Here is a 14,220-nt window from a genome sequence, read left to right as displayed (position 1 = left end):
ACAAGTGCATAATTCTTTTCAGGACCAAGACTGTACTGGCAAAACTAACAACTGTGATGATAGGCTTCCCAGAGAGGCCAAGAGCTGAATGAAGCGTGAGCTGCCCTCATAACCTTAGCCTCAATGGCCATCAACATGCTACCCATGGATTTGAATAAGCCTATAGTTTATTCCTCTGGGATCACATATAGTGTATAGGAAAAAGTGTTCCATCAAGGCTATGCAATTTTTGTGTAGGTAAAATTTCCAGAGGGGTTCTCACATCCACATATAATTTGAAAAAGCAGCTAGAAAGTATCTGTTCTTTTCAGCTCAGAGCTACAGCACGTTGTTCAAAGGAGCTCATTTATTTAGTTCCCCATTGAATTACTGAATGTAATATATTGCAATGGTCAGTAGGCAGAGTCTTCTGGATAATTTTTTCAAACAGTCTCTCAGCAGTGCTACATGTTTTTGTTATAAAATATTTTAATTAAAAAATGAAATCTAGATTTAGCAATTCAAATATGACCAGTTTATTACTTTATTTTTAAAGATTGACATGTTTTAATTAGAAAATATTTAACCATTACATAGCTTTTAAACCTCAGTAAGTGCTATCTGGGGCAAAGTTACAAAACAGACCTGAAGTGAAAGTATCTATTGTACTTCACATCAGCCGGTCCTAAATGTTTCTGAAACTCTAAAGACATTAAAACAGATATACACCTTATATTTATCAATCTAAAGATTTTAATGTCAGAAGGCACTGCCATTCAAATGGCATCTAATCAGGCTCGTAGTGGTCTATTTCACATCAAAGAGCTATGGGATAAAGTACATATAATACTTAAATACTTCTTAGAGCAATGGCTAAAAATCACAAGATGAACACAGATAAACACCTTAACCACTCATGCCCATTTACTTTCCTAGTGAATCTCTAAATTCAGGACAGAACAAGGTTTGAAATGGCTAGATGTAGCTACAGGATGAATATGTGAAAGGGAATGGAAGATGGAGGAAGACTTACTACCAGAGTGGATATGTTCTATGACAATATTCTGGGACTGAGGCAGCTCTCCTATGAGGAGAGCCTGATTGAGCTGGGACTGTTCAGCCTGGAGATGAGGAGGCTTTGGAGGATCTTATCAAAATACCTAAAGGAAGGGTGCAAAGAGGATGGAGATGGCCTATGCTCAGTGGTGCCCCGTGCCAGGACAAGAGGCAATGGGCACAAACCGGAGCACAAGAAGTTCTGTTTAAACATCAGGAAGCCTGTCTGTGCTGTGCAGGTGATGGAGTGCTGGCACAGGCTGCCCAGAGAGGCTGTGGAGTCTCCTCCTTGGAGATCTTCAAAAGTCACCTGGATGTGGTGCTGGGCACCCTTGAGCAAACGGTTGGGACCAAATGACCTTCAGAGGTCCCTGCCAAAGTTAACCATTCTGACATTTGGTGATTCTGTAAATATGCATGAAGATTTTTTAATTATTATTATTTACTTTTCCCACAACTTTTTCACAGTTGTTCCCCCACGTTGTTTCAGAAAAAAAAATAAAAATAAAATGTTTATTCTTTAGGCTGATATAATTAAAACTTGTTTTAGGAAGGTATACAGACAAACCCATTTCTTAAGACATTAGAAATGACAGGTACACTTAAAGCCAACAGTAATTTTACTGAAGCCATCAGAAAATAAAAACATTATTTAAAAATAAGCTTGCTATTTTGTTTTCAGTAGTGTTCCTACTAACATAAAATTTTAATTGCAGATTAGTTTTATTCTTGTAGTGCTGTTGATAGATTTGAGGCAAGCGACATACATCATTAATTGTATTGTGTATTGAATTGCATTTCAAACAAGAGCTTTGTCTGACTGAGCTCCTACAGCCTGTCTGATTGTTGCAGAATTATCATTAAATGGAAATGATGCCAGTGAATGTTGAACTTAATGTTATGTTTCCAAATACCATGAATAATATTACAGTGCCTTTAATGATTTCCATAGGAGAAAAATGTCATTAAGCAAAGCACCAATATTAGCCCTGGTGCCCTGGCTGAATTCCAGTCTGGCTAATTGCATTCTGATACCTACCATTTCTCAGTAGTTTGAACTGGGTATATTTGTGTTCCTCGGTGTTTGATCATTGATATGTTAATGCTGTACATTGTCATCTCATTGTTGTATGCCACCCCAGAGTTTGCTGGCTATCATGCTCAAACATTCAAGCTGTATTAATAAAGTCCTGACCACAACACATGACACTGAAAAGATTCCTTTCACTCTATCTTCCCACATTTGATCAAGTTTCTTAGGTAGTGTTTAACCTATCAGGTAAGCACAGATCAATTTATTTCAGTGTTTGTTAAATGTACAGCACAAGCTCAAGTCCCACTTCTGAAATAATGAGCTGCTGAAGCCCATTAACACATGTTTATAGCTGAGCACAGAGATGATGTGAACAGTATTTGACTGTATGTCTCTGTATATGACTCTGAACAGTATTTCCTAAGCATCTCCACATCTGTTTTGCTTTCAATTGTGCAGTAGTCTAAGAACATGACCCAAACTTTGGATGAGAGTTAAGTGAAGATATGCTCCAAGAGCACACCTCATACACTTTAGCACCTGCAAAACATTTAAACAATAGCCTTGGAGTAGAGCTAGTCCAAAGTTCAATTTCTGAAATGTGGACTTCAGAATAAACTGACTTGTACTATAGCTCCGCTTCAGTTGGTTCATAGTACTTGCTTATGTAGACATAGCAATATTCAGATATTTTATTCAAATTGGAAGATCTGGACTGTATTATTTTACTATTCTTTAAAGTGTGGGTTTTCCACAACTCAACTTACAGATCACAGAATATTTGAGAAAACCATTCTGACTTTGTTACTTTTGGTAACAGTGATGGAAATAAAAAAAAGATAGGGATGAAAAGAGTCTGACACCTAAATCCTAGCTCATGGAGAGCTATCGGAGAATCTGATTCATGAGAGAATTCCGATTCATGGAGAATCAGAAACATGATTCTGAATTGCCTTGATACACATTCAGGCAGGATGTCCAGTGCCAGTCCTATATAACAACTTTTTGTGCATATATCACATCTCAAAGACATTGTGTCTGGTATCATTCCTAATAGCCTTCCCAAGCCCCTTCATTTTGAGGGCCATTTGTGATATCCAGTTCAGACATTCATACACATTAATTTTCCCATTTGAGTGATCAGACAAGATCAACAAGAAACATATTTTTTGTCTGAATCCTGACAGAATCTATTTCCATATTGCACATATATATAGCTTCAGAAGAAAATCATAGTATTCCTTTCCAAGCAAAAGGGAGAAGCATTTGGATATGATTGGCCAAGACTACTTTCAGATCTATTACATACAAATGGAAAGTACTGCTAAATCCTTAATTTATTACCTCTCCCAGTGTGTAGCTCTTTGAATAAACCTCATTTTGTACTAATAACTCTCAGTGGTGCTGTACAACATATGTTACAGAAGTCCCTGAGCTAACCAAGAAAAAACAAGCCAAAACCATCAGCGGAGTGTCTTACCTGTCTGAACTCTTCAAGATCTATTTTGTTTCCCACCAGCACCAAGGGGATATCATAGGTATGCCGGACACGATAAATGAGTTCCTTAAACTCAGCAGCTTCTTGAAAGGATTGACGGTCTGTGATGGAATAGCAGATAATGAAGCCTTCTCCACCTCGCATGTATTGGTCCCTCATGGCTGTGAATTCTGCCTGTGAAATAAGAAGAACATGCTCAGTAATTTGGCAGAAAAAAAATTCCATCTGCAAATAACAGACTTGCTGAAAACTTCCTCCATCCCCCAAATAATTTCACATTGCTTGTTTTACTGTTTTAAATAGTTTTTGCTGAAACTCATGCATCCTTCTGGGTCATTAGATCATACACCAGCAGGATTTCTCTTAGGCCTTTTTTTTTTTTTCTCCTTTTTTTTTTTTTTTAAACCTTTTCCTATCAGGAGAATTCTATCTTCTAAGAAGATCAACTTATGCCAGTGCCTGCATATAGAAAACACTGTTTTAAGTAGCTCTAGAACCTTCTGCAGCCCTTATGGTACACGTAGATGACTAGCAATTCAATGGATGTTAATAGGTGTGAAAGAAGAGTTATATTACTATCTAGGGATGTTAGATAGTTACAAACTCTTTATTATGCACTCAGTTCAGAAACTCAGTAATATCAAAATCATTGTCATTGACTCCTACCAGCTTTGGAAAAATGCCTAGCAAAACAGGAACATAATCTAAAAAAAAGTTCTGCTTTTTCAAATGCTCACAGAAGCTGGGGTATTTAGTTCAGTGTGGGATAATACCATTAAATCAAAATGAATAATTTTGAATGGAGGGATAATTGGCCCGATTTTCTGTTCCTTCATTTTCCTATATTTTTGTATGCATTTTTTGTCACAACTATATTTTGAATTACGAGTATGGTTTTCAAATTTATTTAACAAATACTACATTCTAGAAAAATCAAAGCTTACTTTTTAAAAACTAGTCTCAGACACTGCAGCTCGAGAATGCATTTTAAAGACAGTTTCTTTTTTGTTTGCTCTTCTTGATCACAACCCAGAATAATCCAGCCCATGACAACCAGCCCATGACAACAGCCAGTTGAGATCAAAATCCTCCTGACAGAATCAGCTCTCCAGAGATATTAAGATGCAGGAAGGTCTGATAAAGCAAGGCATACACATATCAATGTTGGACCATTTCTATGAGCAGCAGGATGCAATATCAAGTCCTGTATTTTTTACTCTGTTGAGAATTTAGGCGAGGATTTTAAAAAGAGTTTAGGCTATATGTATGTCCACAATTTTTGCTGAAAATTGAAGGGAAATGGATTGCTTATGCTCTTTTAAAAGTCCCAGCCTTAAATCTTTCTCAATAGTCACTCATGTTGATTGATAATACTTCCTGTGAAGAGACTTTCGTGTTGACCATTATCATTTATTCATGATGTATCTTTTACCCAGGGGCTTTTTAATATATCATTCAAAATATTTCACCTGCTACAGGAAGAAGTTCATAGACTAAGCTCCAAAATAGCAGACTAATAGGCAATTTAAGGGTAAGATTCTGCTTTGAGCTTACTCTGAATTTCAAAATGTCTAAACTCTCACCACTTCCATCCCAGGAGAGTTTATTATCTGCCAAGCTATAGCTTAGAGTGGATTAGGCTGTGTTCTGTTCCATTATCTTGAAAGTGGATGTGGGGCAGTGGTGAGTAGAAGGACAGAAGACATCTAGCCAAAGGGGATCTATTCTTTGTTGGTTTGTGCAAGACAATGAATGGAGATCTGGTCTCTGTTTTCCAGGTTGTTGCCTCTCAACCTTATTATATTGAGCCCCTGGATCAATAACCAAAACAATAACAAACTGGAGACCACACTCAAAGTCTCCAAGTTACAGACGGGTAGTGTTAATTACTAAGCATGGAAACATACTCTCGCTCACTTACTCACCCACTGACTTTCCTGCCAAGACAGGATCTCTCCACCTACCTTCCCAAGTTTCTTCTCTTTTCATCATCACCTAGACCTATTCCATTCCATGATTAGTGGGGTTGTCTCCTTTGCAGTAGGAGCTAAACAAGGCCATGATGCCTTCCTTCAGACTGAACATACAGTGAAAATCTTATGTGGAGTTGAACTTGTGGATTAAGGCTCTTGAATTTAGCCATCTCTGTGCAGTTGTAGGCCACAACCTAAGCTCCAATATAGATAATGGAAAACTGATCAATATAATTAATGGACTACAGATTGGTTCCATTGACAAAAAACAAACAAACAAACAAACAAACAAAAAAACCAACAAACAACTGTTTTTCTGCTTTATCTATTTTTGGGAGAGAGCTGAATATTTAGACAACTTGTACTAGGTCTGGCTGGAATGTTAACTTTCTCGGCAGCAGCCCATACAGTGCCGTACTCTGTACTTGTAGCTGGAACAGCAGTGTTATCACACCAGTGTTGTGTCTACTGCTGAGCAGCACTGGCACAGCACTAGGCCTTTCTCTAACCCTCCTAGGGGGTGGGCAAAAAGTGAGGAGAGAAACATCACCAGGGCAGCTGACCTAAACCAATCAAAGGGATATTCCATACCATGTGGTGTCACACTCAGCAATAAAAGGTGGAAACAGGAAGACGAGGGGAGGGGTGGGCTCTCATTGGGAAAACGTCAGTCCTTCTCTCGAACACTGGCTGCGTGCGTTAAGGCCCTGCTTCAAGGACGTGGTCAATCATCGCTCATTTGTGGGAAGTAGAGAGTAATTTCTTTCCTCTGCACTTCCATATAGCCTTCATTTATTTTGTTTGTTTGTTTTCCTCCCTTCTTTTTATTTTTCCCTTTTCCCCTCCCTTTTCCCCTTTCCCTTTTTATTTTCCCTTAGTTAAATTGTTTAGTTCATAGTAGTCTTTATTTAATTGTTATTATTATTTCGCTTTAATTAAATTATCCTTTTCTCAACCCGTGAGTTGTTCTTTGCTTTACTTCTTCCCCTCCTCATCTAAAGGAGGGGGAGTGAGAGAGCGGTTGTGGGGTTTAGCTGCCCAGCACGGTAAAACCACCACACAACTAAAGAGAACCTCTAGGTCCCACGTAGACATATGAAGTAGATGTTTTGTTATATAACAAATCACAGCCCAGATGTTCTGTATTCCTGGGTTAGAACATTCATAAATCTAATATTATGACACTAGATGATTATTCTGCACAGCCTTTTACAAGGAATTAGCTCTGCTCAGTGAGGTGATCCACCTCCAGGAAGTGCTCTGAACTTTTTACACTCATTTATAGCTGCTTGCAGTGAACAAAGGATGCATTAAGACACATATCTCTGTTTAAGTTAAATATTGCAAGTGACCTGCTGCAACATGAGGACTGTCTGGATCACTCACCAGGAATGTTCAGTGGCTTTCCTTAAGTACAAGGAGAATCTGGATTTACACACTGTTTTTTTTTTTTGTTTTTTTTTTTTTTTTTACACACTGCGATTTACACACTGTGTCCAAAAGGACAAAATGCTCAGCTTATAAGCACCACTATTCTAGAGATGGAGACATTTACCTACACTTTCTGCATCATGCCTGGGCATAATTATGACTTTAAATATATGAATAAATTTGCTTTTCCATTTTTTCATTATGACATATTATTGCAGTTGATGTGTTAGATTAAGCAGCCAGAATACATGTACCTTAGTGTCGTGCTGACAGTGATTCATTTTCAGATGCATTGATTATTCTATGCAAACTGGATTTGGGACATCCACTTAGTTTTCCGTTAACTCAATTAGCAATTTTTTTTCTTAGTTTTGATGTTTATTTTCACCTCTTAGCTATTCTCCTTGGCAGGAATGCTCATTACATCCTCAAGGACTCCAAGGTTAATCATAAATACATGTAAGCATTTTATTGGATTTTTTTTTTTTTAACATTCTGAAAACCCCAACATAGTAATATAAATTAGGAAACAGGATGAATACAATTTTCAATAAACCTGCTGTAGACCTTGCAATAGCTGTGCCCATACACACAAGACAAAAGAGTAAGAAGCAATTAAAGCTGTTCAATTTTTAGTTCAAGATATATTTCATAGTTTATACTTACTAAAATCCAAATCACCTGGGTTTTGTGGATGTTCAACAACAGATGAAGATGGACCCAAAGGTTTTACATATTCTTCAGTGTTTTTATGTTATATTTTTGACTGGTTCTCTTATAAAGTAAGTGGCATTATATCTGTGCACTTGGCACACAAATGTCTTCTTTGTTTTCTGCTATAGAAGTGGCTTTTTCAAAAAAAATATTCAGGAATAGTACTTGATACATTTTTTTTTTTACTCAATAGGGGAAAAATATGAAACATTCCCAAGTCAGTAAATATCAAGGGGAAGAGAAAGTAGGAAAACATACCTCCTCAAAAGGAAATCAATTCTAAGAATTAAAGTGAAGTTTTGTCATGCTTATAGCACTTTGCAGCTTGACATCAGTCTATAGTATTCTCATGTGTATTATGACGAAGGCTTAACTGAAAAGTGTGATAAGAAATCTTTTGAAACAAAATCACCTTCCTCCTTTGGAGAGGTGCTGTACTTGAGAATAAAAATCAAGTTTGAATAGAAATAAAATTAAAACTTTCGAAAAGTTGAAAGAAGTATAACTTTTCCATTTTCCCAACGGAATGGAAAAAAGGAAGAAGAGAAAAAAAAAAAAGTACTAATTCTCATATGAAGCCTATCTGTAGAAGAAAGTTAGCAAGAAAATTTGAGCATGTCACTCCTAAATGTCCCTAATGTCTGTTCCAATTTCCCTTATAGGGCATCTCAAGTGATTTTGAAAATTTGATAGATTGGACTCACAATGAAATAGAGCAGTTCCCTCCACATGCTCAGTCACATCCCATTCTGTTGTACTAAATGACATACACCCAGGTGAATTAATTTGTCCTTTAATGATCCCCTTTGCTAAGGGTATATGTGTATATATATCTTCATCAAACTTTCCTGTGAGGCAGATGAGCCAGTAAAGGCTGGGATAGAGAAAATCCTAAATGTTTTAGTTTGCTGTGTTCTTCATCAGTAGGCTACTAGCTCTTTTCAGCAGCAGCTACACATTTATCGCAGACTTCCTTAAATTGGAAGTGTATCTGTAGAAGCCCAGCTCTTTGTCTTTCACATCTCTCAAAAGTTTCAACCCCAGCAACACTTTCTCCTTCCTAACATGTCCAAGAAATACTTCCATGTCCATCCTTGTGTGGCTGTCCCTGATTCTGTATTTTTTATACTTTCTTAAGTCAAGCTGAGTGAGCAAACTCTTTCTTTTTTATATTAGCCTTTAGGAGAACAGCTTAGTGTAGAAGAAAATACTTATCCTGTGGTTTCTTTCTGTTATCCTGATTTATCTTCTTTTATCCTGCTTTTCATAACAAGCAAGAGGGCTTTTTCATAATGAACAATAATTTTAATTAGTTTTTAAATTCATTCTTTTTAATATAAATAGGACTGATGTGATTATTTATTTACTTTTATTTATTATTTATTTGTTTATTACAGTTTGAAATTCTTTCCAAGTGAGATCAACTTTGTATTGTCTTCAGAAAAGGAAACACCTTTGGTGGCAAACACCTTTGGTGGCTAAATAGACTACTCTTAGATATATATGTCCTTATGAAGGACTAGCTTATTGTTGGCTACCAAACCCAACCAATGCTCATCTCAGGATAACCTCACCTTTTAGACTGCAGTAATCTAGGAAAGGATGTCACAAAAGTAGGTATGTCTGTTTTTTTACTGTCTCCTAAGCATTTCCTCCTGAACAGCACTGGAGAAAGAGTGGTGGACCAGAAAAGCTTTCACCCAACTCAGAATCGTTACAAAGAACCACATCACTGTTTTACATCAGCAGAACTCAAAACTGAAGTGAAGTCTCTGGGACTCCAGTGTTATGCATTGCTGAAATCAAGCCTTGCCAGCACCAAGGAAATAGGAAAAAAAGGGTGAGGGAAAGAAATAACAAATAAAAAAAGACAGAGGTTATGAGCAGGAGGTCATTTAAAGAGTCCCTTCTATTTCATTGTGTGGCATGTGTTTGAGGAGGAAATACAATGCAGTGAGTGGAAGTGCAGTCCTCCACACTCCTCAGAAGAACAGCACTTAGAAATTTAAAGATGCAGCACCTCAGAAACAAAGGTGTCATGTTTTTCAAACTACACACACACTCCACACATTTTGATGCCTGTTCTGTTTTTATGATCTTGGCTTATATCTCTGGAAGAGGTCAGAGCCTCCCCAGGGAGGCCATCCTCACAGTTTGAGAAATGCCACTTTCTCTATCTTCTTGTCTCATGTTCTGCTTGACTTTAGAACCAGGAATCTGCTAACAGATGTTCTTAATCAAAGCTGTCTCTCTGATTACCACAGGGGTCATTCTTGTTATGAAGTGTTTTTTTTTTTTTCACATTTCTAGTAAGCGCCGGGGGGTGGGGGGTGTTCTTCGAAACAGGCAGAATATTGTTCATCTACAACAATGAACAAACAAGGATAAAATGAACAGAAAGGACACAGGAAACTCAGCAGGGAAAATAAATCCTTCAAATAGTGAGTGAAGGAATCAAACATAAAGACTATAAACCATAAAAAAAAAAAAACTACGTGAAAATATATTGTTCTTTCTGTTTTATGTTTCTTTCTTTTCTGTTTTCTGTTTCTCTTTTCTGTTTCTTTCTTTCTGTTTTCTTTTTCAGCCTTTCTTTCTGTTTTTTTTTTTTTTTTTTTTTTTTTTTTTTGAGAGAGAGAAAGTTTGAGTTGAGAGTTTCTTCAATCTCAGAAAAGTTATTTCTGAATATGGTTAAAGATTAAGTTTTAGCAGCAAATGATTTCTCAGTGCCAAAGTGTAACCCTCCCATATCTCTCTGTTAAATTCTCTCACACACATAAACATCACAGCTGACTTCCTTGGGATTACATATTCTTCATCTGGCACTGCTTGTAATATAGTATGCATTTATTTTCTTTTACCTCCTGAAACAGATACATCTAAGGACAACACACTGGTGAGAAGGGTTGTAATGATTTTATTTTATTTTTTTTTAATTATTTTTAGTCTTTTTTTTTTTTTTCTTTCATGTGAAAGCTTGTTTGTAAGAGTAAACTGTACGAAACCTGCAACCATTATATTTTCATTGAGAAAGCTTCCAAATAGGAAGCTGGGGTCAAATATATCTTATAACCACCATAATATTGTTACTGAGCTAGATATGAGAGATGGGACTTGTTTCATCTCATTTCTGCTACTGAAAATGTAGGCACCTATTCCACAGCAGTCTTCAATTTTCTCTCTTCAGTCAGGAGAGAGATGATCAACTCTAGTGAGAAATTCACTCCACCTTCAGAGAAGTATTCAAGAGATCAGGGATGACTTTCCCTTTGACCTCCCTCACTACCTCAGCTGTAGATTGTTAACAGAGACTAAATACCTACGCCAAACTCTGAGATATCCACTATAACAGCCACAGTCCTCACCCAGTCACTACCCTTCATGCATCTGGATGATAAGGCTTGTCTTCTAGTTCATTTTATAGTTTTTATTTAGTTTCTGCAAGACAGTGGTATTTCCAGTGCAGTTTGAGAGGATGGCAAGAAGTAACATCTGGCACCCTTCTCCAGTGGATGTTTTTTCCCCTTGTGACACTCAGCAGTAAGAAATAATGACCCTCAGCATGGGATAAGATATAGTTAAGATGGATGTTGTGGTTTAACCTGGCTGGCAGCTAAACACCACACAGCTGTTTGCTCACCCTCCCCCATTTCCGGGATGGGGGAGAGAAATGGGAAAGTGAAGCCTGTGAGTTGAGATAAAGACAGTTTATTAAGACAGGAAAATAATAATAACAATAATAATAATAACAATAATGATGATGATAGTACTACTACTAATAATGTTTATGAAACAAGTGATGCACAATACAACTGCTCACCATCCGCTGACTGATGCCCAGCCTAACCCCGAGCAGTCTGTCCCTCCTCCCCCCAGCTAGCCACCCCTATATATTGTTTAGCATGATGTCAGGTGGTATGGAATACCCCTTTGGCTAGTTTGGGTCAGCTGCTCTGGGTCTGTCCCCTCCTAGCTCTAGCTGCACCCCCAGCCTGCCTGCTGGCAGGACAGAGTGAGAAGCTGAAATGTCCTTGGAGTGGTGTAAACACTACTCTGCAACAGTTAAAACGTCAGCATGTTATCATCACTCTTCTCATCCTAATCCAAAACATAGCACCCTACCAGCTACTAGGAGAAAAATTAACTCTGTCTTAACTGAAACCAGGACAATGCATTAGGAGATAACAAGCAGATATATTTTATTATCAGAGAAGTCAAAGTTTCAAACCTGCTGCTCTTGTTTGCAGGATTCTGGCATGCAGTGGCTATAGGTTACCAATGATGACACAACAGAAAACAAGAAAGCTCTGACCGATATCACATCCCATCACTCCCTCTCTCTTCCCTCTTTTTTCCAGTTATTCTTTGCAAATAGCAACAACAAAAGGAGTTGCACAGAAAACAAACAAACAAACAAACAAAAACACAGAAGAAGTCTGCAGCAGGTGGTACTTGGTCACCTGCGCCAGCCCAAACCATCTGTCACATCACTGGTAAGAAGGAAGGAGGTTGGATAACAGCTCAAACACAAACCAAAGAAAATGGAGGGGCTCTGGCTGGACTGGAGGACAGGGACTGATCTGCATCAATTCTACACTGTTCTGGTTGTGTACCAAAAACCTCTCATGACTTTTTTCCCTGCTATAGTAATGATCCAGGAGCAGTTCAAAATGGGATTAGTATAAATGAGAATTAGCCCATAAACCTGCAGTGTAAGTGGATTATTATTATAATCAGTCCCCTGATTAATGATCAGTCAGAGTCTCATGGCTTATAATTACAGGAAGGAATCCTTGCCTCTGTTATAAAACAGCAACATCCCTTTCCTTCTGTGAATTTGTACTGGGGACCAAACCCACATCAGAGATGATGGGAACAGTATAAAGATAACATAAAAGATGCAGCCCATGTTCCTAGCAGATTAATGTCTTTCTGAACTTAAGCTGACATCCTTCCAAGGCAATATCATGAACTCCACATTGTACAAAATCAGTAACCTTTTCTTAACTTGAGGAATGGCCAATAAAATGCTAAGATAGATACTGAAATCAATTCATAATATGGAAGAAAACCAACAGCAACCCTATTGAAATCAGTCCTTATTTATCTGGCCACTCCTTCCCCTGTTTATGGTAATTAATTTACCTGGAGAGGGAAACAGGAAGAATAATATTCATAACAGGTGATCTTTGCTGGAAGATATAGGTATGATTTTCAAGTTTTGTAACAAATACATTATTTGATATTTTCCAGGGGTCAATGTACACTCTGTACTCATCCAGGTAGACTAAATGGCAGGGAACACCTCAAGACTTTGTCAATAGGCAAGAAGATAGTCTGAACTGAGTGAGTCAGCTGAATGGATGGTTGAAAATTTAAGAAACACAACTAGGCACACTGAACATGCAACACAGAATCCTGCATCCTGAATCTTTGCAGATTTTTTGCTGAAAAAACAAAAACAAAATTTCTTAATATATGAATTGCTATGCCAGGTTTGATTATGCAGACAATAGTCTCATCTTCATTCAAATGAGTCTGAGAATTCATGTTGGTATGTCTAAATTTTCACCCTTTTTAAGAATTGCCAGTTTATGAAGTTTGTTTGATTACTGACTTCTTTGAATCATTTTGGAACACAATCTGAATTCATCACTTGTGAATTCATGTCCTTTACCATATATGGGCTTAAACATTTAGGTTTCCCTTCTCTTTCCAGTTATGATACTTCTGATAGTATCTGGCATTGCTCATAGTCACAGACAGGGCTACAGGATTAAGTCTCATGAAAAGCAGGTAGATATGTCCCTTCACACCTTTCACACTGATGGACCACTACTGCACTGCCCCATTTTTTATTGGGAGAAAATGTTGTATTCATTTACTGTTCTGTATACAAATACTGTTCTGTATCATGGCTGGCTTATAAAGTAAGATTAAACTATATCATGCAGGTAGAAGAAAATAAGTAAAGATAAATAAATAAATAAATAAATTAGACAACTGAGAACAACATTCTTATAAAATAACTCATGACTTCAAAAAATATATATATAAATAAATAAATAAAATAGCACCACACTGTGACCTTCTTTGTCACTAAGGAACTACTAAATAACCTGTGTTGGCCCTCCTTCCAGAAGTAGCTTCTCTGCACTGGTGTTCCCAATGTTCACACTCTAATTGCCCTCCTGCCCTCAGGTGATGATATATTTGCCAGGTTTCTGCAACTGTGCTTTTGTTAACTTTATTAATCCCGCTATTCCAAGGATGGTTTGTCATATCCAGTAATGAAAATATGTAATCCATCACCTGGGAAATGATATCTACTTTTCATTCACCCCAAAATATGGAGAAAATCACCATATCAGTTCTCCACAATGTCAGTAAAAATGCCTTAGTGCTATAGTCCCTAACTCAGAGAACTGTTTTTTACTTTCGTATTAATGCTAATGGTTTCTCTCTTAGGCATAAACACCTTAGTAATTTTCTGTTATATGCATGCATTGAAGCAATCTCCATTGTTAACTCTCTCA

General features: G+C 37.4%; 1 protein-coding gene across 1 annotated transcript in view; it reads right to left on the bottom strand.

Annotated features, from left to right (window-relative positions):
- The window catches only part of RIT2 (Ras like without CAAX 2), a gene marked incomplete at both ends in the record, with an annotated part of 201,176 nt that overhangs the window by 85,379 nt on the left and 101,577 nt on the right, over window positions 1–14,220 (bottom strand). The window contains one exon of the mRNA XM_084305050.1: window positions 3,549–3,740. Within this exon, the coding sequence (XP_084161176.1) occupies window positions 3,549–3,740 (192 nt within the window). The remainder of the gene's footprint in view (window positions 1–3,548; window positions 3,741–14,220) is intronic.

Source organism: Netta rufina (genome assembly GCF_964035555.1).
Source record: "Netta rufina genome assembly, chromosome: Z".
Lineage (NCBI taxonomy): Eukaryota > Metazoa > Chordata > Aves > Anseriformes > Anatidae > Netta > Netta rufina.
Note: the sequence above shows the minus strand (reverse complement) of the source record. Positions and strands in the feature narration are given on the sequence as shown.